The 24,377-nt window shown below is 42.1% G+C and overlaps 2 protein-coding genes across 5 annotated transcripts; one reads left to right on the plus strand and one right to left on the minus strand.

Annotated features, from left to right (window-relative positions):
- Nucleotides 1–187: 187 nt before the first annotated feature.
- On the minus strand, nt 188–7,283 carry CDC26 (cell division cycle 26). 2 transcript variants are annotated; one of them, XM_049636965.1, is made up of 4 exons: nt 7,172–7,283; nt 5,196–5,304; nt 4,574–4,695; nt 188–1,209 (listed from the first exon to the last, which is right to left on the minus strand). In XM_049636965.1, exons 2-4 carry the CDS (start codon nt 5,245–5,247, stop codon nt 1,033–1,035), a joined length of 351 nt encoding a protein of 116 aa, XP_049492922.1. In that variant the 5' UTR covers nt 5,248–5,304; nt 7,172–7,283; the 3' UTR covers nt 188–1,032. The 2 variants fall into 2 exon arrangements, with proteins under 2 accessions (XP_049492922.1, XP_049492930.1); XM_049636973.1 differs by lacking the exon at nt 7,172–7,283 and adding an exon at nt 6,767–6,971.
- Nucleotides 7,284–7,420: 137 nt separating this feature from the next.
- Nucleotides 7,421–23,515, plus strand: PRPF4 (pre-mRNA processing factor 4). Of its 3 annotated transcripts, none has more exons than XM_049636346.1 (14): nt 7,421–7,527; nt 8,273–8,453; nt 9,498–9,684; nt 13,425–13,512; nt 14,036–14,115; nt 14,288–14,381; nt 14,853–14,947; nt 16,111–16,169; nt 17,105–17,228; nt 18,824–18,913; nt 21,351–21,473; nt 21,584–21,691; nt 21,782–21,900; nt 22,421–23,515. In XM_049636346.1, exons 1-14 carry the CDS (start codon nt 7,501–7,503, stop codon nt 22,612–22,614), a joined length of 1,569 nt encoding a protein of 522 aa, XP_049492303.1. In that variant the 5' UTR covers nt 7,421–7,500; the 3' UTR covers nt 22,615–23,515. The 3 variants fall into 3 exon arrangements, with proteins under 3 accessions (XP_049492303.1, XP_049492313.1, XP_049492322.1); XM_049636356.1 differs by having other exon boundaries at nt 8,276–8,453; XM_049636365.1 differs by lacking the exons at nt 7,421–7,527; nt 8,273–8,453; nt 9,498–9,684; ... (1 more) ...; nt 14,036–14,115; nt 14,288–14,381 and having other exon boundaries at nt 14,858–14,947; nt 16,072–16,169.
- Nucleotides 23,516–24,377: the final 862 nt, after the last annotated feature.

The following is a 24,377-nucleotide window of genomic DNA, read 5'->3' on the forward strand; positions in this document are numbered from 1 at the left end:
TTGGGATTCTCTCCCTCTCAGCCCCTCCCCTGCTCAAGTGTGTGCATGCATGCACAGTCTCTCAAAATAAATAAATAAAATTAAAAACTGATGACTCTCGAGGCTCCTTCTACCACAGTTGGCAATTCACTGTAGTTGAATGAAACAGTGAAAACAATAGGACGTGATTTTTTTTAAGGTTTTTTTGTTTTTGTTTTTTTTTTAGTAATCTCTACACCCAATGTGGGGCTTGAACTCACAACCCCGAGATGGAGTCACATGCTCCTGAGCCAGCCAGGCACCCCTCCTCCCCTCCGATTCTAAATTACCCTCTCAGATTAGCTCCTGGTGGCAAAAATTCTTAGGCAAGTTGGAAAAGGATGGCAAATTGGAATGATGGGAATATTGTTAGCATTCCTATTATCATATTTCCCTCCACTGCCTGTCCCCCTCCAAATTATGCCCACACTAGCTACAAAGCCATTCTGTAAACAGATTCTGGAAACCCACAGCTTGATCACATTTATACAAAATCACTAGAATCTAATCTCCACAAGGGCAGAGATCTTGGATTTTGTTCACTGATGTTACTAAATGCCTAAAATGGTCCTGGCACATAACAGAAACTCAATAAATACTTGCTGAAGAGACAAGTTGAATGAGTCCGTGACTGCAAGTGTCCTGTGTTTAGACACTCAGTAAAGGTGGGAAGAATGATGTCACCTCTTGGAGCAATTACCTTTCAAAGTCTTGAGGTTAACAGTACTATTCTTAATACTTCATTAAGGGTGTTGCACACTTTTCCAAAAATAGATTTATTTTTAAAAACAAAAGTCAGACAAGTTTTATAGAGTCAAATTTTCCAGAGATAAACTAGAGTTTGGATTTCCACTTAGAGTGAAAGGTAAGCATTAGTTATCTCATGCAGAAGTATTTCTCTGCAGGAGTAAAACATTCTGCTTGACTTCAAGCACTCAATTCTCTAAACCTTATTTGTACTTCTGCCATCATTTTACTCCATTCCAGGGCTCTGGCATGCAAGATAATCTGCCTCTAAAATTCAAAACTTCCAAATTGAGATGAACGATTGTTGGGCTTGGGTTGGGGTTTATAACCAATTCGATCATTAATCATTTGTTCCCGGTTCTTGGGGTCACTGCTGAGCCCAATGGCACCTTCTCCATCACTGATTCCTACGACATCCACTTCTTCCTTTTGTTTCTTACGGTTCTGAAAGTATAAAAGTTTTAGGATTTAGGCAACATTCTTTCCATTACCAAACATTTAGCACCTACCATGCACTAGGCATATGGTAAAGTCTAGGGTTAAGGTCTATGGAATAATAAGCTGAAATCCTAGGTTTAAATGGATAATAAGGGTACAAGGGGGATACAGGGATATAGTGATAAAAGATATAACCCCTACCCTCCAGGATGTCACAGTCTAACTGGGAAACAGGTAAACAGACAGTGACAACACAGGGTGATCATGGCTATGACAGAGGAAAGTCCACACTACCAAAGAGACACAAAGAAGGAAGAATTGGGTGTGCAATGGTACAGCTTCAGAGCAGGAAGCTGCAATTAGAAAGATAAATAATAATGAGAAGATGGATGTTAGCTGAACGTACTGTGGTCATCATTTCACAATATCTGTCAATCACACCATCATCCTCTACGTCTTAAACTTACACAGTGATGTATGTTACTCCTCAATAAAACAAGAAAAAAAAAAAAGAGTTGGTAGACAAGAGGGAGAGAAGGGTGTTTCAGTAAATGTATTATTCAAGAGAACAGATGGAAAAATTAAGTGGTAAAGCAATAGCCACCAGAAATTAACAGTTTCCCTAACACCATGAGATTAAATGTAACGCAGGAATACAAGGTTTTGTGCTATCTTATCAAAAGGCCTGTGTTTCAAGGTTTCATTTCGTTTTCAGGTAAAAGGGTTGGCTCTTACATCACAAGTGACTGCAGAATTCAAGTCCATGTCTTGGTTTGGTCACTTTTTTTTTTTTATTTTTTAAGTAATCCCTACACCCAACGTGGGGCTTGAACTCACAACCTCGAGATCAAAAGTTGCATGCTCCACCGACTAAGCCAGCCAGGTGCCCCTCAGTTTGATCATTTTCAAAGACAGACTAACCCTGATCCCATAACTACTACTACCTAACTATAAAGATGGTATTAGATAATAACATCCCCTGAGAGCATGAACAAACGTTTTATCCAGTGTGCATTAGGAGAGTGACTACTCTAGCCACTGGAATCCCCACTATTATTCACCACTTACTAATGAACTCCGCATGTAAGTGCCAAGATCATAGAAGTACACTGAATAAGATGTTACTTTATACATATATATGTATGTGTGTATATAAAATGACCTTTCCGAGTTACTCTCTAGTTAGTCTACATTACCAATAAGTAACATTACAAAGTTCACCCCAAATACCTTAGTGAAAACAGGTTAAAAGGCAAAGGATACTATCATTTTATAAGCCATGAGAAACTGAGAATGTCCAAATGGAATGAAATCATTTAAAAGGCTTCCCACCATGAATAACTGCTGACTGTTTCAGAATCCAGAGTCATCAAAATGTAATTAAACTAATTTCAGTAACAAATGAAATACCAGTTTCTATAGGTTTCATTTAAGTTTAGTTTAAGGCAAAACTATTCCTAAGTTGCTCTAAAACAGGTCAAACTCACTGGATAATTGCCTTTAGTAGAAAGACTGACTCAATAGTGAGCTGATTCTGCAGAGTCAAAGTTCAGTATGCCAACACTTTATGAGACTCATTCCAGCTGAAGTTTAAACCATACTGAAAGGGCATTTCAGGGAAAGAGAACTGAGTGTGCAGAGGCACTGAGATTAAAGATAACTTGTCAGTGGAAGATAAAGTGGAGAGATGAGCAAGGACTACGCCACAAAGGGCCTTGTACACCATCCTAAGGAGTCAAGGAGTTATTCTGAGGGTTACTAAAGAATTTAAGTCTTATCAATGGACATCTAATACTGGGGGATAAGCTACACTTAAAAATACATACTGAGGGGCACCTGAGTGGCTCAGTCGGTTAAGTGTCTGACTCTTGATCTCAACTTAGGTCTTGATCTCAGGGGCATGAGTTTAAGCCCCACGTGGAGCCTACTTAAAAACAAAACAAAACAAAACAAAACATACGGAGTTCCTACCATCATACCAGACGCTGGGAACTCAACAGTGAAGCAGACAGACATGATTTCTACAATCAAGGCTCCTAATATAAATTCTTTTACAATAAGCAAATCACTGTAAATTATAACAAATGCTGTAAAGTAAAAGAATAGAGTGCTTTGAGAGACCCTAGTGAGATGGTGACAGCATGATGGGAATGACACCCTTAACTTGGGATAGGTCAGAAGCAGCATCTCAGACTGAGAAAGTGACATTTAAACAGACATGAAGAAAGGGGGAGAGGAAAATAACATGGGCAAAGGCCACGAGTGATAAAATAGCTTGGCATATTCAAGGAAATGGAAGAAAGCCAGTGTGCCTGGGGTACAGAGACCAAAGCAAAGAATGGCAGGAGGTAAAACCCGAGGGGCCAGAACATACCAAATCTTGTAGGCCATGGTAAGGAACTGAGATTTTATTCTATGTGCAGGAAACCATGAGTAGTTTTAAGCAGGGGAATGACATGATCTGAAAATTTTTAAAGATCATTCTAGAAACCTGATGGAGAATGGATTAACGAAACTAAAATGCAAGTAGGAAGACCATTTAAGACGCAACTGAGATTGTACAGAGAAAGATGATGGCTACTTGGACTGGGGTTGTAACCGTGGAGACGCACAGGGAAAAAATAAAGGGTAAGGAAAAGCTAGAACTCAGGAGTGACTCCTAGATTTCTGGCTCGAGCATCTATATAGATACCCACAAGGGAACACTGAGGTGGAACCGCCTTGAGGAAAAAAATCAAGAGGTTTTTTGTTCTAACGTGTTCAGTTCAGTAGGCTGAACGGTGACCTCCAAAGCTCTTAGGTCCTAATCCCTGAACCTCTAAATGTTGCCTTACATGGGAAAAGGGTCTTTGCAGATGTGATAAGGATCTTGAAATGGAGACATTATCCTGAATTATCTGGGTGGGCCCTAAACGCCATCACATGTATCCTTGTAAGAGAGGGCCAAGGGAGATTTCACAGACAGAACAAGAGAAAACAATGTGATTGTGGACACAGAGATTGAAGTGATGTAGCCACAAGTCAAGGAATACCAGTGGCTACCAGAAGCTGAGGGTCAAGGAACAGATTCTCCTCCAGAGCCTCTGGAGGGAGCATGGGTCCTGCTGACACCTTGATTTGGGACCACTCACACTGATTTCAGATTTCTGGCCTACAGAATGGTAAAAAAATAGATTTCTGTTGTTTTAAACCACCAATTTTGTGGTAATTTGTTATAGCAAGCCACAGGAAACTAACACATTAAGTCTGAGATGCCTGTAAAGCATCCAAATAGAGGTTTCAAATAAGCTGTTGGTCTAAGCGTCTGGAGTTCAAAAGTTAAGAGCTATTGTTTTAAATATCCCTAAGGGTTCAAAAGTTGTATTCTTACCTCCAGGTCCTTTCGAATGCTCTCAAACTCCTCGATGTCATCAAGCTTCAGCTCCAGGCGGGTTGGTTTTCGCCGCAGCATAATGAGATCAACCCCAAGGGCCAGACCCGGTGAACCGTCAGCTATTAGAAATAGCAGAGGAGGAAAAACTGGAGGGGAAAAACCTCAGCTACAAATACAAGATCAATTTGTCAGCATGCATGCTAAATGAACAGTGATACAAAAGACTCATTTGGGTTCACACAGACACTTTGATGTCATGATTATTACATGATGGAGATCTGTAACTCCGCAATTCCAAAAAAAACAGTTTTCAAGGAAAAAAAAAAGAGCAAGCTGCCTATAAAAGAGAATTCTAGGTAATAATCGCCTTAATCTTATGCTCCAGTCACATTTAAAAAAACATTCCACCTTAGAGAATAAAGTTAAAATATCACATCTTAAAAATAAATTAAATAAATAAATGATCACATCTTAATTCGGTATAGTTAGTGGGAGAGTACACGGCCGTTAAAGTTGTTCAGCTCTGTGCGAGAACTGTAAGAGATCTGTGAATCTGTAAGAGATTTCCTGAATACTGAAATCAGTTTACTAAATTTTAGGCAAACTCCATATAACTCACAATTCACGGGGTTATCCTCAGGGTCTAAATAGGTCCTAAATGGACAGGTCATTCATTAAACAAACACTTCTCGTGCTCCGGCTACAGAGTTGAAAGGCATAGTCGCAGTCTGTGGGGAAAACAAACACGTAAACAGAAAATTGCAACATACTCTAATAAGATGATGAGGATAACACGATGGCACCACACAGGCACCCAATCCAGTCTGGGCAGAGTGTGGGGTAGACAGGGATGTGGAAGACTTCCTGGAGGAGATCTCTAAGCTGACTTGCGAAGGGCAGGCAGAGAAAGGAGGGTAAGGAAGGGCATTTCAGGCAGAGAGAACAAGTACGCCAAGAGGCTCAAAAGAACACTCTGAAAACCCAAGGTGATGCTTATGCTAACAAAAAACAATTTCCTTAAAGACAGTGAAACTCCCCAACTGAGTTCACAACCTGTTGAGGGCAACATCTTTATAGTCTCCATTGCCCCAAGTAGTGTGAATCTATAATAACCAGTCAGTAAATGTGTTGTTGAATAAACTAAGACACCCCAATTAGACGAAACGAACTTTTCTTGAACGCTGTGCTACGCTTTTCCACTCCCCTTCTTTGGACTTTTATTTTAACACAGAAACCCTCTGAAGCTGACAAAATTAGCTCTATATTAAAAATGAAGTTGAGGCTGTTCAGTTTGGTTAATAAATGTCAGCCTCCTATAAAAACTACATGGTGAAAATTAAATGAGAATGATGTCAGTGAAAGCTCCTTTAGAGTATGTACAATTACAGGGGCGTCTGTCTGGCTCAGTCGGTAGGTAGTGCATACATAGTCTTAATCTCAGGGTCATGAGTTCAAACCCCATGTTGGGTGTGGAGCTTACTTTCAAAGAGTATGTACAGATATAAATTATTATCACATCTATCTAGGAAGTAGCTAGAGACTCTGAAGTATACGAAGGAAGAAATGTATCCTCCCTGGAAGCTTGGAACAGAACCGGCTGGCACATTACATTTCAAAATTGCTTTGTATGAAATCAAATACTATCTTGATTTCAATGTAAACAAATGGTAGAGGAAGCCAAAGTTCCAAGGGGGGAATAAGGGAGGAAAGAATATTTAAAAGGAAGAAAAACCCTGCTGCAGGTTTTCTTCACTTTTCGGCAAACTGTGAAAAGCTCGCCACTAGGAGGCAGTACAGAGTAACGGGCAAAAGCGCTCCCTCGGGAGGCCAAAGGGCAGGGGGCGAGATTCTAATGCCACCCGCCACTGATCTTGGACAATTAGTTTCATCTTTCACTGGCCCTTAGTTTCCTCAGGTTTCTGTACTCTGTTGTTGCATAGATTGAACGACGTAATGCACAGCAAGTTCCTAGAACGTGACTTGGCATTTAGTAAACACTCAATAAACAATAGCTATTATTATTGTAATTGCCCTCGGGGAAGGGGAGGGCGGGCTGTCCAGCTCAAGAAACACCAATAGTTTAAGCATCTCCACCCCCAACACGGGGGCAAAACCTTTGCCTTGTTATCTCCGATGTCCCAGCACCCAGCGGAACCCAGGGCCACGCAGAGTTGCCTGGGCTCAGTTTACCTGACGCTTTCGTGGGCATCATCTCACTCGGAGTCAGACACAAAGACCGGGCTGAATACAAACTTCAACAAAAGCAGGCCGTACCTCCTCCTCCGGGTCTTTATTTTTACTTTGGCGCTAGAGGGCTCTTTGAGCCTAATCTGTCGCCACTGCTCAAATACACCAAAAATTCACCCAACTCAGAGGAAGGCCCAGGGACAACGTCCCCACAGCGGAGAACAGCACTCCCTCCGCAGCTCCAGAGCGGCACTCACGAGTCCAGGGAGAGGGTGTCCATGGCAACATGGCCCTCCGCTCAGGAGGCGTGAAGCCCCTCTTATTAGGGCCAAGAGCGACAACCGGCCTCGGAAGCCCTCCATTTGCTACCGGAGTTCAGCCCAGGGCCGCGCGACTCGACGCACCTACCTCTTTTCAACCCAGCTCAGCCTCTTCCCGGAACCCCGGCGCCCACCGCGAGTCTCCTGCTAAGCTCACTGGACTACACTTCCCAGACTGCTCTGGACCTCCCTCCTGCAGAACCTCGTCCTCCTCCCGCTTTCCTTAGAGGCTCTTCGATTGGCGCCACGACTCTCGCCTACTACGATTCCCATCATGCTACCCGTCACCCAGGACGCTGCGTCGGCCCTCGGCCCACTTCCGGTCGGTGACGTACTTCCGCTTTGCTGGGCGCGCGGTGGACGGTCTGAAACGCAGATCTCGGCTTCGGCTGGGGTTTCGCGGCTCCAGAGCTCGGCATGGCTTCCTCACGAGCCTCCTCCACGGTACGGATGTCAGCTCACTCCGGCAAGAAGCGCGAAGGGGGCTGGGAAGGTGTTCTTGGGGGTTGGGGCCGCTCGGGAACGGGCTAAGGCGGTGGAGGACTGGGGTGAAAGGCTGCGAGACTCGGTCCTGCCTTAGCGCAGCCCTGTTTTCCTGATCTCTGAGTGCTTGCCTGTGTTTTAGTTGATTTGCATCTCTAACTACAGCCCCTAACGGTAAATACCTCTTCCGACTGGTCCAAAAACGGAGCTCTGAAAGGGAGTAGTGTTGTGGCCCAGATGTATGTCTGTGTCAGACTTCTTAATTGTAATAAGGCCTTCCAGCTTCATGTCTGTTGCCTTACGACTGAAAACGTTTGAAATGTGTAGGCCGGTAACTAACTTGTTCCCCCTTAATAATTGCGTTGGTTATTTGTTATCCTTTCTTTCCCCTGTGATGAGCCGAAGCCTCGGGTGTTTCATAAAACCCAAGAAGAGACTGCCACCGAATGATGTGAACATGTGCCAAAGCAAACCTTTGATAGAAAAATTACCAAAAGTAATTCACTAGTTTTTCCAGCCTCTTTCTATCTGCAGAACCTAAGTGATTAAGAGACACCCCCCCCCGCCCCACCCAATCAGTGAAGATACCTTAACTGGTGTCCAGCTTGTCCTTTGGGGAGGAAATAGGATTGAAGCTCTGTCCTTTGGGGGAAGCCTAGTGAATTGCTAAGACTGAGCCTTAAGTTAATCCAGGTCTTTGATTTAGCAGGCAACCAAAACTAAGGCACCTGATGACTTAGTTGCTCCTGTTGTGAAGAAACCACATATCTATTACGGAAGTTTGGAAGAGAAGGAGAGGGAGCGTCTGGCCAAAGGAGAGTCTGGGATTTTGGGAAAAGAAGGACTGAAAGCTGGAATTGAAGCAGGAAATATTAACATAACCTCTGGTAAGATGCAAATTGTGAGTCCCTCATTATCTTGGTTTTATAATGTCAAAAAATTTTCAATTAAATTTGCATCTTTATAAGGCCGTCCTTTGCCTACCCCAGTTAGCAACATCCAGAGAGACTTTTTCTTAAAACCTTTTATACAGTTTTTCTTCCATTCACTTGTTAGTAATTTTACCAGGAATTTATTCAGTGTATATTAAAGTTTATTTATTTTGAGAGAGAGAACTCGAGTGGGTGGGGCCCTGTTCAGCACAGAGCCCGATGTGGGACTCAAACTCATGAACCTAAGCAGAAAGTAAACCTGAGTTGCAAGCTTAACTGACCCATACACCCCTAATAAGTATGTGTTTGAATTCAAATTGATTCCATTTGTCTTCTGAAGATCTAACATAGTTCTGGCGTTGATTTGAAGCCACTGTGGTTTGTACCATTCTCCCCTTTTAGTTCTCCAGTTTTCACACTCAATGAAATCTGTTTTAAGTCACAAAACTAATAGTTATTTTTATTTTGAAAGAAATGAAACTAGAAATGTGTGAAGTAGAAAATGTAATCCTTATTAACTGGGTTTTTCAATAATTTAATAAAGCTGTAAAAATTTGTAATTTTTTTCATAAATGAAACTGTGATGTACAGATTGTTTTTATTTTTTATTTTTGAGAGAGAGAGTGAGTGCGCGAGCAGGGGAGGGGTCAGAGGGAAGGAGGGAAAGAAAGAATCCCAAGCAGGCTCCACACTCAGTGCGGTGCCCGACATAGGGCTTGATCCCACAACCCCGGGATCATGACCTGAGCCAAAATCAAGAGTCAGACAACTCAACCAACTGACCACCCAGGCCCCTCCAATTTTCCTGCCTTTTAAAGCTGTGCCGTTTAGTTTTTTGTGTTTGACACAATCTGATAAACTGAGAAACAGTAAACTATGAATTTATGTACTAGATTAGTTCCTAGAGGTATACACAGACTCCAATTATAAGACATTTATTTTTTCCCCTATTTGAAGAAGATCTGGTGATTATGTTGATGTTGCCTGTTCTTTTTATAGGAGAGGTGTTTGAAATTGAAGAGCACATCAGTGAACGACAGGCTGAAGTATTAGCCGAGTTTGAGAGAAGAAAGCGAGCCCGGCAAATCAATGTTTCCACTGATGACTCAGAGGTCAAGGCTTGCCTTAGAGCCTTGGGGGAGCCCATCACACTCTTTGGAGAGGGTCCGGCTGAAAGAAGAGAAAGGTGTGCCCTTTCTAAATTTTTACCCTCATCTTTAATCACAAGGTTCTACTTTCCAATTTTAGTTGATATTTGTAGTAAAACTTTAATAGAACGTCTTAGGTAATGTTAATAAAATATGTTACTCAGTTGTTTTTATATAGTTTAGCCCATGATCTAAGTAGGCCAGTTTTTTACTCCATTACTAATTTTTTTTTTCTAAACTATGAATAGGGTGTTAATATACGAACCCCCCTTCCCCAGTATGGAATTATGAGTTGGGTAAATATTTGTTGTCGAACTTGGAACATTTAGACAACACGCTTTCTTTGCCAGTGACATAAAACATAACGATAAGTACTTTTTGGTTATTATTGAAAGGTTATTCTTCAGATGATGTTCCTCTTGTGATTTTAAGGTCACAGAGTCTCTTAGTGACAGGCTAGTCATACACAGTTATGAGGACCTCCCTTGTCTTTCTGTCCACTGTCCCATCTCTCCCTTTCATAATTTTTTTTTTCCTGGTTTGCATGGTCTGTGCATTTAGTCACTAAACCTCTCCCATTATCTCGTGTCCATTAAATACAACCAATAATGTTGGGCCTGTTTAAAATAACAAGGGGGAAAAAAAAAAACAACACTGTGTACCAACCTAGTATCTTACAAAACCAGGCTGGCTGGCCACAAGGTGGGAGGAACGGAGAAGAGGGGGCAGCTCTGGGCAGGTAGCTGGGGGCCAGGAAGGGCTAAAGGACAGACAGAAAAGGCAGCTCCCAGATGGGAGGGGGCTGGTTGTCCTAGTGGGGGAGGGGTGCAAACGGTACTTCAGAAGAGTGGAACTTGGGGAAGGGACCAGTCAGTGCTTTCTCTACCAGAGCACAGTGTTGGAGGAGGTGCTCTGTGCCACCGCTTGCCTACCCCTGGTACTAGGAGAACTGAGCCATGAGCCCTGGGTATGATGAGCTCCTCTGAAGCATGGATGACAGCCTGCCCCTCCCCCCTGGTCCCCTTTTCCTTGAGGCTCAGCTACTCCTCACTTACTGCATTTACTTTCTTTGGGCCCTTACCCCTCATTTATTCATCAGCAAACTGACCACTGCCACATTGAAATTGCTCTTTATTAAGGTCACTAATTTATCTTTACTGAGAATAGCCCTGGTACACTGTCAGCTACTCCCTCTTTGAAACACTCCCTTTCATAAACCAAATCCTAATTTTTCTCCGATTTCTCTGGCTAATTCTTCTAAGCCTCTTTTTTTCCCTGCCTAACCTTTATATACTGCAGTTCTTTGTCTTGATTCTACACTCATCTTGGGCAATGAGATCCACTCCCGTGGCATTGTTTACCATGTATATTCTGAGGACTCCCAGATCCCTATTTGTAGCCTAGATATTCTGTAGGTACTTCAAACTGGACATGTATAAATCAAACTCATCTGTTTCCCTCCCTTGTCTTATTCTCCTTTTAAATAACATTACCATTCACAGTTTTCAGTTGCCTTACCTCCTTTGTAATCCGTCAGCAAAATCTAGTCTGTTCTAGATTTGTGCCCAAATGTACCTCCTCTTTTCTCTACCTTCATTGCTTTCACACCTAGATGATTGTAATAGTCCCAGACTTGTGGTATTGCTTGCTTAAAATCCAACAGTGTCTTCTTATTAAACATAGAGTAGGGGTGCTTGTGTGGCTTAGTTAAGCGTCTGACTCTTGATTTCATCTCAGGTCATGATCCCAGGGTCATGGGATCGAGCCCTACATCAGGCTCCTGACTGAGCGTGGAGCCTGCTTGAGACATTTCTCCCTCTCCCTCTCTCTCCCCACACTCCCTCTCTCTCCCCATCTTTCCTCCGTCTCTCTCACTCTGTCTCACTCAAAATAAATAAACATTAAAAACAACAACATGGGGGCGCCTGGGTGGCGCAGTCGGTTAAGCGTCCGACTTCAGCCAGGTCACGATCTCGCGATCCGTGAGTTCGAGCCCCGCGTCAGGCTCTGGGCTGATGGCTCGGAGCCTGGAGCCTGTTTCCGATTCTGTGTCTCCCTCTCTCTCTGCCCCTCCCCCGTTCATGCTCTGTCTCTCTCTGTCCCAAAAATAAATAAAAAACGTTGAAAAAATAAAAAAAAATAAAAAAAAAAAACAACAACAACATGGAGTAAAAAAACTGTGGATCATACTCTTTCATCTTTTGTGCCTCTCTTCCTCAATTTAATAGACTTAGTAGCCCTTAAGGGTCTTCCTGGAATACTCAAACTCTTTTTCTGTTTTTCCACTTAATTTTTCTTTTTGCCTTTTTTTTTTTTTTAAATGTTCACTTTTGAGAGAGACAGTGGGAGCATTGAGGGGCAGAGAGAGAGGGAGACACAGAATCTGAAGCAGGCTTCAGGCTCTGAGCTGTCAGCACAGACCCCGACGTCAGGCTCGAACCGCAAACCATGAGATCAGGACCTGAGCCAAAGTTGGATGCTTAACCAACTGAGCCACCCAGGCACCCCTCCCCTCTCTTGCCTTTTAAAGCCTTTTTATTCTTTTGGTTTCAGCATAAGTGCCACCTTCTCAAAGAAGACTTTTATCACCTGACCCCTTATAAAGTAAGCCCCTTCTTTATTACCTCTCATAGAATGTTACTCTCTCAATAGCATTTACAAAGGGTATACTTTTAGTGTTGTTTGTTTATCTTCCAACCAACAGCAAAGTCTTACTATGGCGACCCTTAGGTGAATGTCTCGAGTCTCTACTGCCTCTATCAGACCACCATTAAGACTCCGGGGATTCCTAAATAGTAGACTGATTTCCCTGCCTTTATTATTCCCTCTTCAATCCATTCTCTCTACTTCCCCAGGGATCTTTCTCAAAGGTAAACCGTCTTTACCATGGCATGAGGAGCTCTTTGTGACCTGGCCCCTACTTCTGTTTGTAGCCCTAGCTTTCACCAGCCCTTTTCTGGCACTCGGTGCTCCAGCCATACTGAACTATTTGTGATTCCAAGTTCAACATGTTTTGCTATCTCCAGACCTTTGCATTTGTTGAACCCTCAGCTTCAGTTGTCCTTTCCCATTCTTGACCTGTCGACCTTACTAATTGAGGACTCAGTGTAGGGAACACCTCTCTGAAACCATCCCTGATTTTCCCTTCAAGCCTAGGTTAGGTATTTCTTTTGTTTCCCCTCAGTGCCCAGCAGTTACCACTGTCGATACTTACTATAGCGTATTGTGGTTCCCTGTTACTTTCTGTCCATCCACCTTCTCCCTTCTCCGCCCCCGTTCCCAACCCCCAGGATTATGCTACTTGGAATGAAGAACTGCTACTTAGTCGTTTTTGTACACTTAGCACCTCAGTGCGTAATCCAGCATATTGTGGCATGGAGCAAAGGTTGGCTGTCTTCACAGACCAAGTGGTAGCAGTGTTGGGGCTCGTTGACTCTAAACTGAAAACAGTAATTGCTTATAGTCCAATTTAAGCAATCTCTAAATGAAGAAGACCGAGTGAAAGAAATCACACTAGAGGGATGCCTGGGTGGCTCATTTGGTAGAGCATGTGACTCTTGGTTCTTGGGGTCGTAAGTTCGAGTCTCACATTGGATCTAGAGATTATTAAAAAAATGAATAAACTTAAAAAAAGAAAAATCATGCTGGAAGTTTAGGCATGATATGACTCTTAATGTTGCCTTAAATGGAGAGAGTAGGGCAAGCTTTCTCTCTTCTTAGATACATTTTTCCTAGCTTTATCTCAACTCCATTTAAATTCTGATCTTTTTTGTTACAGGTTAAGAAATATCCTCTCAGTGGTTGGTACTGATGCCTTAAAAAAGACCAAAAAAGATGATGAGAAATCTAAGAAGTCCAAAGAAGAGGTAAAATATGTCTTTGGCGTCACAGTAATAAAATGAAGGAAATGAGGGGTTAGTTCTCTCATTTTCTGTTTTCAGGGTTTGCTTTGCTAGAGGGGAGGGAAGTTTTGAGGATTCTACCATTCAGGAATAGTTGTTGACCATAGTTTGTGGTTCCTGTGTGGGTATAAATGAAGGTAGGTAGGTTTAAACACATGGAAAAACCCATAGCATTCCTAGTGTAACTTCTAACAAGGAACCGGAAGCCATCCAATAAGAGTTCATAAAAACACAGTAGAGGGGCACCTGGCTGGTTCAGTCGGTGGAGCATATGACTCTTGATCTCAGGTTTGTGAGTTCAAGCGCCACATTGTGCATGGAGCCTACTTTAAAACACACACACACGCAGTAAAAAGCACACACGCCTGATTTCATCCTATGACTGAACTAATTCACCTTTTTTCTAGACAGTTACAATAGAGAACTGACAGCTATGAGGAGCAGGATGCTTCAGACTTAACATTTTTGCTCTTAATTTAAATTTCAGTATCAACAAACCTGGTACCATGAAGGACCAAACAGCCTGAAGGTTGCTAGACTGTGGATTGCTAATTATTCGCTGCCAAGGTACAGAGAGCCTCTAGAAGGAGAAAGAAGCATATTTTTTCTTGTTTTCTCTTAAGCAGTGATGATCTGTTTTATAAAGACTGGTGGTTCTTAAATGAAACTGATGGTAGGAATACTTGTGTGGACCTTCGTTTCCAGTCTGTCTGTTCACAGTAATGTTTCTGTGTCACAGGGCAATGAAACGCTTAGAAGAGGCCCGTCTCCATAAAGAGATTCCAGAGACAACGAGGACCTCCCAGATGCAAGAGCTGCACAAATCTCTCCGGGTAAGATGCTCTCAGTGATTGTCTAATATATTAAGGGCTCTTAACTACACATTAGATTGCCTACTTCGGTCTGCCTCTTGGAAGGTACAGGCAACTGTGGCAGTTACGGCGGCAGGAACCTGCTGTAATTAGGACTTAACAGAGGCCTGTGGGTCTACACTTCAGTTCCCCTTGAATATGTCAAAGCTGTACTTTAGCTCTCTCTATGGTTTTCCTGGGTGTGTTGAGCTGACACAGAAACTAGTGATACTGCTAGTGTAAAAGACACATGTGAGTTCCAGGTGAGCCTTAACTCCATTCGTTAACATAAGTATCTCCTAACAACAAAAGTGCAAAAGAATCTTGTGGGGGTGGGAGGGTGGCTAAAACCAGAAAGTTGTTTTTTTTATTGTGGAAAAGCCAAAAAACTCTTGGATCAGCCTATTAATGATTACTGTTTGTCTTTTTTTTTTTTTTTTTTTTTTTTTTAAGTCTTTGAATAATTTCTGCAGTCAGATTGGGGATGATCGGCCTATCTCCTACTGCCACTTTAGTCCTAATTCCAAAATGCTGGCCACAGCTTGTTGGTAAGTCCCATTTTACCGTGATATTTTTTCCTAAATGGAGGATAGGTTCGGGGGAGTGGGGGATCAGCCTTTTTCTTAGGTGCTCATTTCTGTGTCCTTTTCCTCTGCTTCTCATGATCGTACCAAACTAGAGATGCCAGTACTTTCCCCTTATATTATACAAGATAGTCTGGGTATAATACTTCTGCCTGTTCACAAGGGACACCAGAGATCCATGACACACCAGTCATGCTCTTGATGCTAGCGTTTTGGAGCAGATAAATAGTGGATTTATAGACTGACCAGTATCCACACCTCAGTAGAGCTTTTCTTTTTAAGTTAGATAGCCCAGGCAAGGTACTCTGTAAGCTTCAGTTGCCTTATGTGTAAAGGAGGATGAGATAATGTTGTAAACCATTTTACCTTAATAGTGCGCCTTATGTGTTAAGGACTCAGTAAACACGAATTACTGTTTGTTGTTGTTGTTTTCTAGTTATTGCCACATATGCAGAAAGCCCTTAGGATGTGATAATTTTGTTGTTCTATTTAGTGATTCAGTTATTTTCCTGGACATGGCCATCAAGTGAGAAGAGAAACTTCCTTATTTTGCATGCACAGGAACTACTTGACTAGATAGAAATTGAGCCTGGTTCAGGAGAAAGCGAAGGACCTACACAAATCCCCCCGCCTCTCCAAGCCTCCGCTACCTTCCTTAGAAGTAGAAATGATCATTCCCGCATTATGTACCTCACAGGACTGTTATAAGCATCACTGAGATGATAGGAATAAAAGTAATTTGTTGGAAATTTTCTGAAATAAAGTCTTTTTAAAAAATTTTAGGGACTTTGTAAGTAGTAAAGTGCTCTTCATATTTAAGGAGTTAGTATGATTATTAATATTACTGTTGGATAGTTTAATTTGTCCTATCTTTCCTCACCGATCACTCTAGACGTTGAGGACAATAGCTTGTACTATATTAACTACAGTCCTGTAGAGGCCTCGGGTTGCGTAAGACGTGCATATAGCTTTCTTCTGTAAACCATCAAATGATAAGCTTTCTTTTTCTGTGTGCCACTGTAAAGTTTTTTGGGGGTGAGAAGAGATTGTGCTTTAGGAATGTTACCAAGGTACCTTTTCCTTCCCAGACCAACCCTGGCTGAGATGCTTTCCTTTGTATTTGATAGGAGTGGGCTTTGCAAGCTCTGGTCTGTTCCCGATTGCAACCTCCTTCACACTCTCCGAGGTGAGTTAGAATCTTGTTTGTATGTCACTCGTTTTCCCAGCGTGAACCCTCTTCAGACAGTGAAACTAATACCCTGCCTGACACTCAGACCCAGTGTACACAAGATTAATTTTTGATTTGAATTGACAGGGTTTGGTTTTCTCTGACCACAAGGTGGGAACATAATGACCTTATACACAAACCACTATTCTCTCGTGTACAACCCCACTCTGGCATTGTACAGTCTCTAGACCAAATAAATAAAGGTTGTTTGTGTTTTGCACCTTTTTTATTTTAAGTTTATTTATTTTGAGAGAGAGGCAGTGTGAGGGTGAGGGAGCAGAGAGAATCTGAAGCAGGCTCTGCATTGTCAGCATGGAGCCCGATATGGGGCTCGAACTCAGGAAACCCTGAGATCATGACCTGAGCTGAAATCAAGAGTTGGACACTTGACCGACTGAGCCACCCAGGTGCCCCTTTGTTTTGCTTTTTTTAATGTAATTTAAATGTTTTGGTTTTTTTTTTAAGTTTATCTTTTATTTTGAGAAAGAGCATGAGTGGGGGAAGGGCAGAGAGGGAGGAAGACAGAATCCCAAGCAGGCTCCATTCTGCCAGTGCAGAGCCCAGAACAGGGTTCAAACTCAAGAAACTGAGATCATGACCTGAGCTGAAACCAAGAGTCAGATGCTCAACCAACTGAGCCACCCAGGCACCCTTGTAATTTAAATATTGATTTAAGTTAAAACAGTTTTTTTTTTTAATAGTTGAGTAGTCACCCTACTACTCTTACCTGTCCACATGTTCTCTAATACTTGTCTGTGTTACTCATCATAGTCTGTTTTCACACATAAATTATAAGGAGTAGGGACCCACTTCTGGGAAGGGAGGGGAATAAATTAAAAAAAAAAAAAAAACGAGTGGGGACCCTTTAACTTTCATCTCTTACACCCCTTCAGGCCATAACACAAACGTAGGAGCAATTGTATTCCATCCAAAATCCACTGTCTCCTTGGACCAGAAAGATGTCAATCTGGCGTCTTGTGCTGCTGATGGTTCTGTGAAGCTTTGGAGCCTTGACAGGTAAATATTACTGTTCTGTCGATACTGCAGTCACTAAGGTAAATAATTGCTTGGTTGGTCCTTGGGACCTGAAAATCTGGCATTTAACTCCAGAGATGATCTTGAGAGTCCAGGGAGCTTGGTGTGAATGTGGAATGTAGGATTTCTTTCTTAGACCTGTTCTCACCAAAGGAGTTGGATCCGGTTTTTCTTATTTGTTAACTTTGGACCTCGATTTTTGCCTCTAACATAGTGGCCATTGTTTTCCCACTCCAGTTATTCTGGAAAGATATATTTACACCTCCTATGCAATACATTGACATTGGAGAAATGCACCATTTGGTAGATTGACTAAAGATAATATTCTTGGCAGCACATTGGTTCCTAGCAGATGGGCACAGGGGAGAGGAAAGTGAAGTTCTGTCTGACAGTCTTGCCAAGGAACTGATGTCTCCTCCCAACTGCTTCCTCCTTTGCCTAGCCTGTATTCTCCCGTTATAACAGTTGATGTTGTTGTTGTTTTTAACATGTTTATGATGGTTGTATTCCAAAAAATTTTTGAAAGCACTTTGCTGGCTAAAAGAAATCTGAATTCAGTTGCTTAGTTTTTTTTTTTTTTTTTTCCTTTGGGAAAGCACATGAGACTTTAATTCCAGGTTTCTGTAGGGGGCTAATTAGTTTCTCCATCCTTTGCCAGATAGGGTCTGTCTTCTGAGCAGAGCAAGTTTTAATTGGCTTCATATCACTTAGCAATATTTGTTCCCCTAGGGCTTTGATTAGCTCTATGTATGCACATTGACAAAGTTCCCTTTTTAATTGCCCTCCTTAGGGTTTGTGTTTATTTCCTTTCACTGGTGTTTCAGAACTTTTTTTCTGTGATTACTGGGGAGGAGAATTTAATGGTTACCAAAACGAAACTAAGCGTCTATTTAGGAGTTCCTTTTTTCATGTGGATCCTTCAACAAGCTAAAGTTTGAGGAAAATTTATCTGTAATCCACTTGCACCAAAACTGTTTGATTTCTGTAGCTTCATATCTCCATCAAAGTATGTTTTCTTTCTAGAATCTTAACACTCCTTTGGTGTAAGGAGACTATTTTGCTTGCCAGGCTGAATTATCTTTTATTTTTCTCTAATCGTAAATGAGAACAGCATTAAGAGTTGATTATCGGGGCACCTGGGTGGCTCAGTTGGTTGGGCGTCTGACTTAAGCTCAGGTCACGATCTCACAGTTCGTGAGTTGGAGCCCCGCATCAGGCTCTCTGCCCCTCCTCTTTCACTGTGTGTCTCTCTCAAAAACAAATAAACATTTAAAAATTAAAGAGTTGATTATCACAGTGAATTGAGATATAGAAAGATAGATAGTTATCAAAATACTTTGGGCAGTTTTGCCTTGTAAGCACGTGAAATAGTCCCAAATCTTTTAAAACTTGGGAAAGTAACATAATTTAAATTAAAAAAAAAAAAAAAAAGCCTTGCATTTTTAATAAATTATGAGTTTAGTTACATAGTCTCTTAAATCATACAGAATGGGTACATCGGTCACAACAGTTAACAAATTCAATGAACATTTATGACTATAAAATAGCTCACTCACTTGTATTTGTTTCTTTTTCAGTGATGAACCAGTGGCAGATATTGAAGGCCATACAGTACGTGTGGCCCGTGTAATGTGGCATCCATCAGGACGTTTCTTGGGCACCACTTGGTAAGCCATCCTGTTCTGTTCATACAGGCCCATGGCATGTTGTTAACCTTTACGACTAACTGCCAAGTAAATTTTAAGAACAGAAATCTTCAAGTAGGATTTTCTTGGACTGCAATGACTCAAAATCCGAAAAGAGTATTATAAAGTTATTACCAAGTGTATTTGCTTTTGTTTTTTTCTTTAGTTTTTTTTTTTAATGTTTATTTATTTTAGAGAGAGAGAGAGAGAGACATAGCAGGAGCAGGGTAGGGGCAGAGAGAGAGAGAGAGAGAGAGAGAGACACCCCGAACTCTAAGTGGGCTTCAGGCTCTGAGCTGTCAGCACAGAGCCTGACACAGGGCTCAAACCCATAAACCTCAAGATCATGACCTGAGCCGAAGTTGGGTGCTTAACCAACTGAGCCACCCAGGTGCCCCCAAGTGTATTTGCTTTTAAATTGCAGTTAATCAGAAATTTCAGTCACTAATTGCCAGGAAACTAGAACTTTCACTTTTTTTCTTTTTTAAGGGAGTCGGGGAGGGGCAGAGAGAATCTAAAGCAGGCTCCATGCTCATCGTGGAGCCCGATGCGGGGCCCAATCCCATGACCCTGGCGTCATGACCTGAGCCAAAATCGAGTTGGACGCTCAACCAGCTGAGCCATTTAGGTGCCCCATATTCTCTTTACCAATGTTTTGTTTTGTTTCATTTCTGCCACACGTTGTATTGTAATCTCTCTGCTTACAAATCAGTCTCCCTTTCTGGAGTACTTGGCTGGCTCAGGCAGTAGAACATGTGACTCTTGATCCCTGATTTATAAGTTCAAGGCCCATGTTGGGTGCAAAGATTACTTAAAAATAAAATCTTTAGAGCCGTCTGGGTGGCTTAGTCGGTTAAGCATCCGACTTCAGCTCAGGTCATGATGTCACAGTTTGTGAGCCCTGCGTCGGGCTCTGTGCTGGCAGCTCCGAGCCTGGATCCTGCTTTGGATTCTGTGTCTCCCTCTCTCTCTTCCTCTCTCTGGCTTGTGCACACAAGCACTCTCTTCCTGTCTCTAAAATAAACATTAAAATTTTTTCAGAAAAAAGATAATAAAATCTTTGTTAAAAGAGTGCAAATTGGTTTCCTTTTCTGGTTCTGTAAGTTCATTGAGGGCAGAATGTGTTAAAGAACTTTTTAATTGAGATGTAATTTACATGTAATAGAATGGACTTATTTTCATGCACTCATGTAACCCACATTCCTTTTAATAGAATATTTCCGTCACCCTAGAAAGTTCCTTCATGTCCCTTCCTAATGGACTCCCCGCTTCCAGAGCAACCACTGATCTGATTTCTATCGCTGTAAATTAATTCTGTCTGTTCATACTTTTTATTCTTTTGTGGCTGGCTTCTTTTAGTCAGTATAATGTTTTTAAGATTCATTTATGTTGCGTGTTTCCTTTTTTTTTTTTTTTTTTAATTTTTTTTTTTTAATGTTTATTTATTTTTGAAAGAGAGAGACCAGAGACAGCATTAATAGGGGACGGGCAGAGAGAGGGAGACACAGAATCTGAAGCAGGCTCCAGGCTCTGAGCTGCCAGCACAGAGCCCAATGCGGGGCTCGAACCCACAAACTGCTAGATCATGACCTGAGCTGAAGTGGGATGCTTAACCGACTGAGCCATCCAGCTGCCCCAGAAGTTTCTTTTTATTGCTGAGGAGTATTCAGTTGTGTGACTCTGCCACAGTTTGCTTATCCCTTGTCTTACTGAAGGACATTTGGGCTTTTTCCAGGTTTGGATCACTCAGAATAAAGGTTTTATGAACATTCTCATATAGTGCTTTATACGAACATATTTTTGTTGTTTAAGGTGTTTTTCGTTTTTTGCTTTTTACGTTTGTTTAAGTAATCTCTACCCCAATGTGGGTCTTGAACTCATGACCCTGAGACTGAGTCACGTGCTCCACCAGCTGAGCCATCCAGGTGCCCCTCTAGTTGCATTTATTAAAGAGACTTTGTTTTCCCTATTGAAATGGTGTTAATGGTCTCATTTGAATATCTTTGACCAAAATTGTGTAGGTCTCTTCCTATACTTTCTCATCTGTTGCATTGATCTATTTGCTTATTGTTCTTTGTCTCTCCAGCATCAGTTGAAGGCCCAACAAATAGTCAGTGAATAAAAAAACTTAACAGTTGAACTGAGAAAGAAAGAAGGCAACAGCCTTTGCTGGGCCATTCTTAGGAAATTGTATTCTTAAAATAGCCACTGAAGTAAGTTACTAGGAAGTCCATGGTTTCCCAGTTAGCACTCAAGACAGATATGCTTAGTTGTTGAGGTATTGTTTATACCAGAAAAGAATTTCTTGTTAATACGGTTGTACAAGTAGTTTCAGAAGCATAATTTAAGTTACAAGTGTTTGTAACACATTGTAGGAACTGAATATCTGCTAGTTAATTTCTAATTAATTTTTTTGTAGCTATGACCGCTCATGGCGCTTATGGGATTTAGAGGCTCAAGAGGAGATCCTGCATCAGGAAGGCCACAGCATGGGCGTGTATGACATCGCCTTCCATCAGGATGGCTCTTTGGCTGGCACTGGGTAAGCCCTCTTCCACATAGCCAGGGGCAGCTCAGTGGTTCGCCTCTTATGTATGCTTGCTTCCACGGAGAAATGGATTCAGAGTGTTCATTTATAAATTCTTTTGTCAGGGGACTGGATGCATTTGGTCGTGTTTGGGACCTGCGCACAGGACGGTGTATCATGTTCCTAGAAGGCCACCTGAAGGAAATCTATGGAATAAATTTCTCCCCCAATGGGTAAAATAAACTCATTGAATGACGGGTGGGGAGGGTTATTGGTCAGAATGTATCTTTGTTTCTGACTTCGATACTACACCTGATCCACAGCTACCACATTGCAACCGGCAGCGGTGACAACACCTGCAAAGTGTGGGACCTCCGGCAGCGGCGCTGTGTCTATACCATCCCCGCCCATCAGAACTTAGTGACCGGTGTCAAGTTTGAGCGTAAGTTTTCCTCCCAGTTTCCCCGTTCACAGGACAGACAGATTGCATTTCACGGAATGCAGGCTAGGCTTTGGCTTCACTCGGAAGTGTGACAGGAGAGGATTTGGCCCCTCGTGAAGAAGGAGCAAATTCTAATTTCCTTCGCCGTAGCGTATTTTCAGACACAGCTCTGGCACAGCTTGCTTCTTGTTTCAGGAAGTAAAGAAGACTTTCATAAATGCTTTGAGTCATTTTTTTTTTTTCCATGAAAGTTGTAAGCACTGAATCCTTAATATTACTGTGAACAGATTGTCAGGGAAAGAGCCAGAAGAACTTAATAATGTTACTTGTTTCCCTAAGTCTGCTTGTAGTCCCTTTTTCCTGGAGGCCTTATAGGAATGTAGATGAGAATGTTGGACTTTTCTAAATGGGGAAATCCCTTCTTTTTCAAAATCATGTGTTCTAGCAGATTTTTGTGCTTTTATTTTCTTTGCTCTTTTGGTATGTGAATTCCTCAAGCAGCTCCCCTTTTCTCTTAAAGCTATCCATGGGAATTTCTTGCTTACTGGTGCTTACGACAACACAGCCAAGATCTGGACACACCCAGGCTGGTCCCCACTGAAGACTTTGGCTGGCCATGAAGGCAAAGTGATGGGCCTAGACATTTCTTCTGATGGGCAGCTCATAGCCACTTGCTCTTATGACAGGACCTTCAAGCTCTGGATGGCTGAATAGGCAGGACCGTGGAAAAAGGACTCTAACCTCAAGCTCTCCCTTAAGAACCATTTTCAAAAGAAAGGGATTGATATTTTTTGTCCTATCACGTTTTTTGCCAGTTATCGTGTGTAGACCCTCTAAAGAATTGGATCTCCGGGCCTCCCTCCACTCCAGGTAGGCAGCCAAGCCTCTGGGTGTTGATGAACCCATTTCATAGTTGAAATTTTAATTTTCATCTTCAAGCCCTGCCATGGACTGCGTAGACATTGTTTTTGTTAATCTTTTGTTTGAATGCCTTGTTGCCTCCTTCACAGCACTCAGGATTGTGACTGGCTCCATTTTTAATTTTGAAACTTGGCTTTCCATTACATGGTACATGCTTCAGGACTACATGTGACCCACAGAGCAAGGTGGCTGGCCTGTAGTCTGGAAGCCCTCAACTTAAGAGGCACTTCTCACCACACACTGGTTAACCGATGCCTGACAGTGGGAACCTTTCCTCTACCTTGAGAAGGGAGATGAAGAGGTAGACCACAGCTGTGCTCAGGGCGATGCAGCAAAGAAGATTTTACCTCTTCCTGTTGAGTTCGAATGGAATGCTCACTGCAGCAGGAAGCTCAGAACTGAACATTGGCCCGGTCAGAAAATAATCCTCCATTTTGCTCTGAAGTTTGGCATCCTTCGTGTCAGCCCAAAGCTAGGCCGTCGTGTCAAGATGCAGTGAAATTTGTAGGACGCAAACGTGAAGTCTGTGTTGTGCCACCTCCTCTGTGTTGGTTAGAGGACGCACCCTGTGTGTCCAGGTGACTGGAAAAAACCCTAGTGGGCATTCCTGAACATAAACCTTTTCTTTTTTTTCTTTATTACACACTTGCTACAGAGTAAAATTCTGTCATAAAAACTGTCCTTTAAAAACTTATTTTGTATCGTTAAAGCATTTTCTGAATCGCAGCCATCGGTCCATAGAAGCCCCCCCCCCCTTTTTTGTTGTTTTTGGTTTGAGATACAACGGATATTAAATATGGCTTATTCCAGTTCCAGTCTCCTTATAGTTTTTCGTAGAGACTGTTGGACTGTGGGCCAGACTAGCGGTGAGGCGTGTCTGGACTCTGTCATTTGTGCTCCTTGGTCCTGCAGTGGTTACCTTCACCTCTGTCCATCCCAGATGTCCAGCCACTGAGCACTGGGAGGACACGGTCCATTCTCACAAAATACAGGAATTCGGAAGAAGAAAGGCATTTGAGAAGGGCTTATATGATGGCTTTTCCTTAAATGTTGAAAACACTTTCATTTGCAGTTCCAGAGAGCTTGACAGTGGCTTTGTCTGACTCTCCTTGGCAAACTGTGAGTGTGTGATGATATAGCTAAATATTCTGTTTCATCTAATTTTAATTATAACCAGATAGTTGCATCTTTTGAGTACCTGTTAAGCTTCTGAATTACCAGCTCTACCCCCTCTTGGGCACTTGGCATTTCACTATTATTTAAGTATTAATGGGCTCTAGTTTCCTCCGTAGTTGGCCACGAAAAATAATTCTTGGTTACTTCTTTTGTAGTATGCATGCATGAACTAATAGTGAACGTTAGTGTTTTAGCATGCAATTTGGGTATAGTGTGTTAACAAAGGTTTTTCGTTTTTCAAATTTGAATTTTACTATTAGTTCCATTAAACTTTTTTTTTTTTTTTTTTTGGTTGTTCCAAGAGATGTAGAGGTAGCAGTTGGGTGAGCACATTTTCACGTAAGCCTTTGGCAAAACAGTTACCTTGTGGAATATACATT

The sequence above is a fragment of the Panthera uncia genome, chromosome D4 (genome assembly GCF_023721935.1).
Source record: "Panthera uncia isolate 11264 chromosome D4, Puncia_PCG_1.0, whole genome shotgun sequence".
NCBI classification, from domain to species: domain Eukaryota; kingdom Metazoa; phylum Chordata; class Mammalia; order Carnivora; family Felidae; genus Panthera; species Panthera uncia.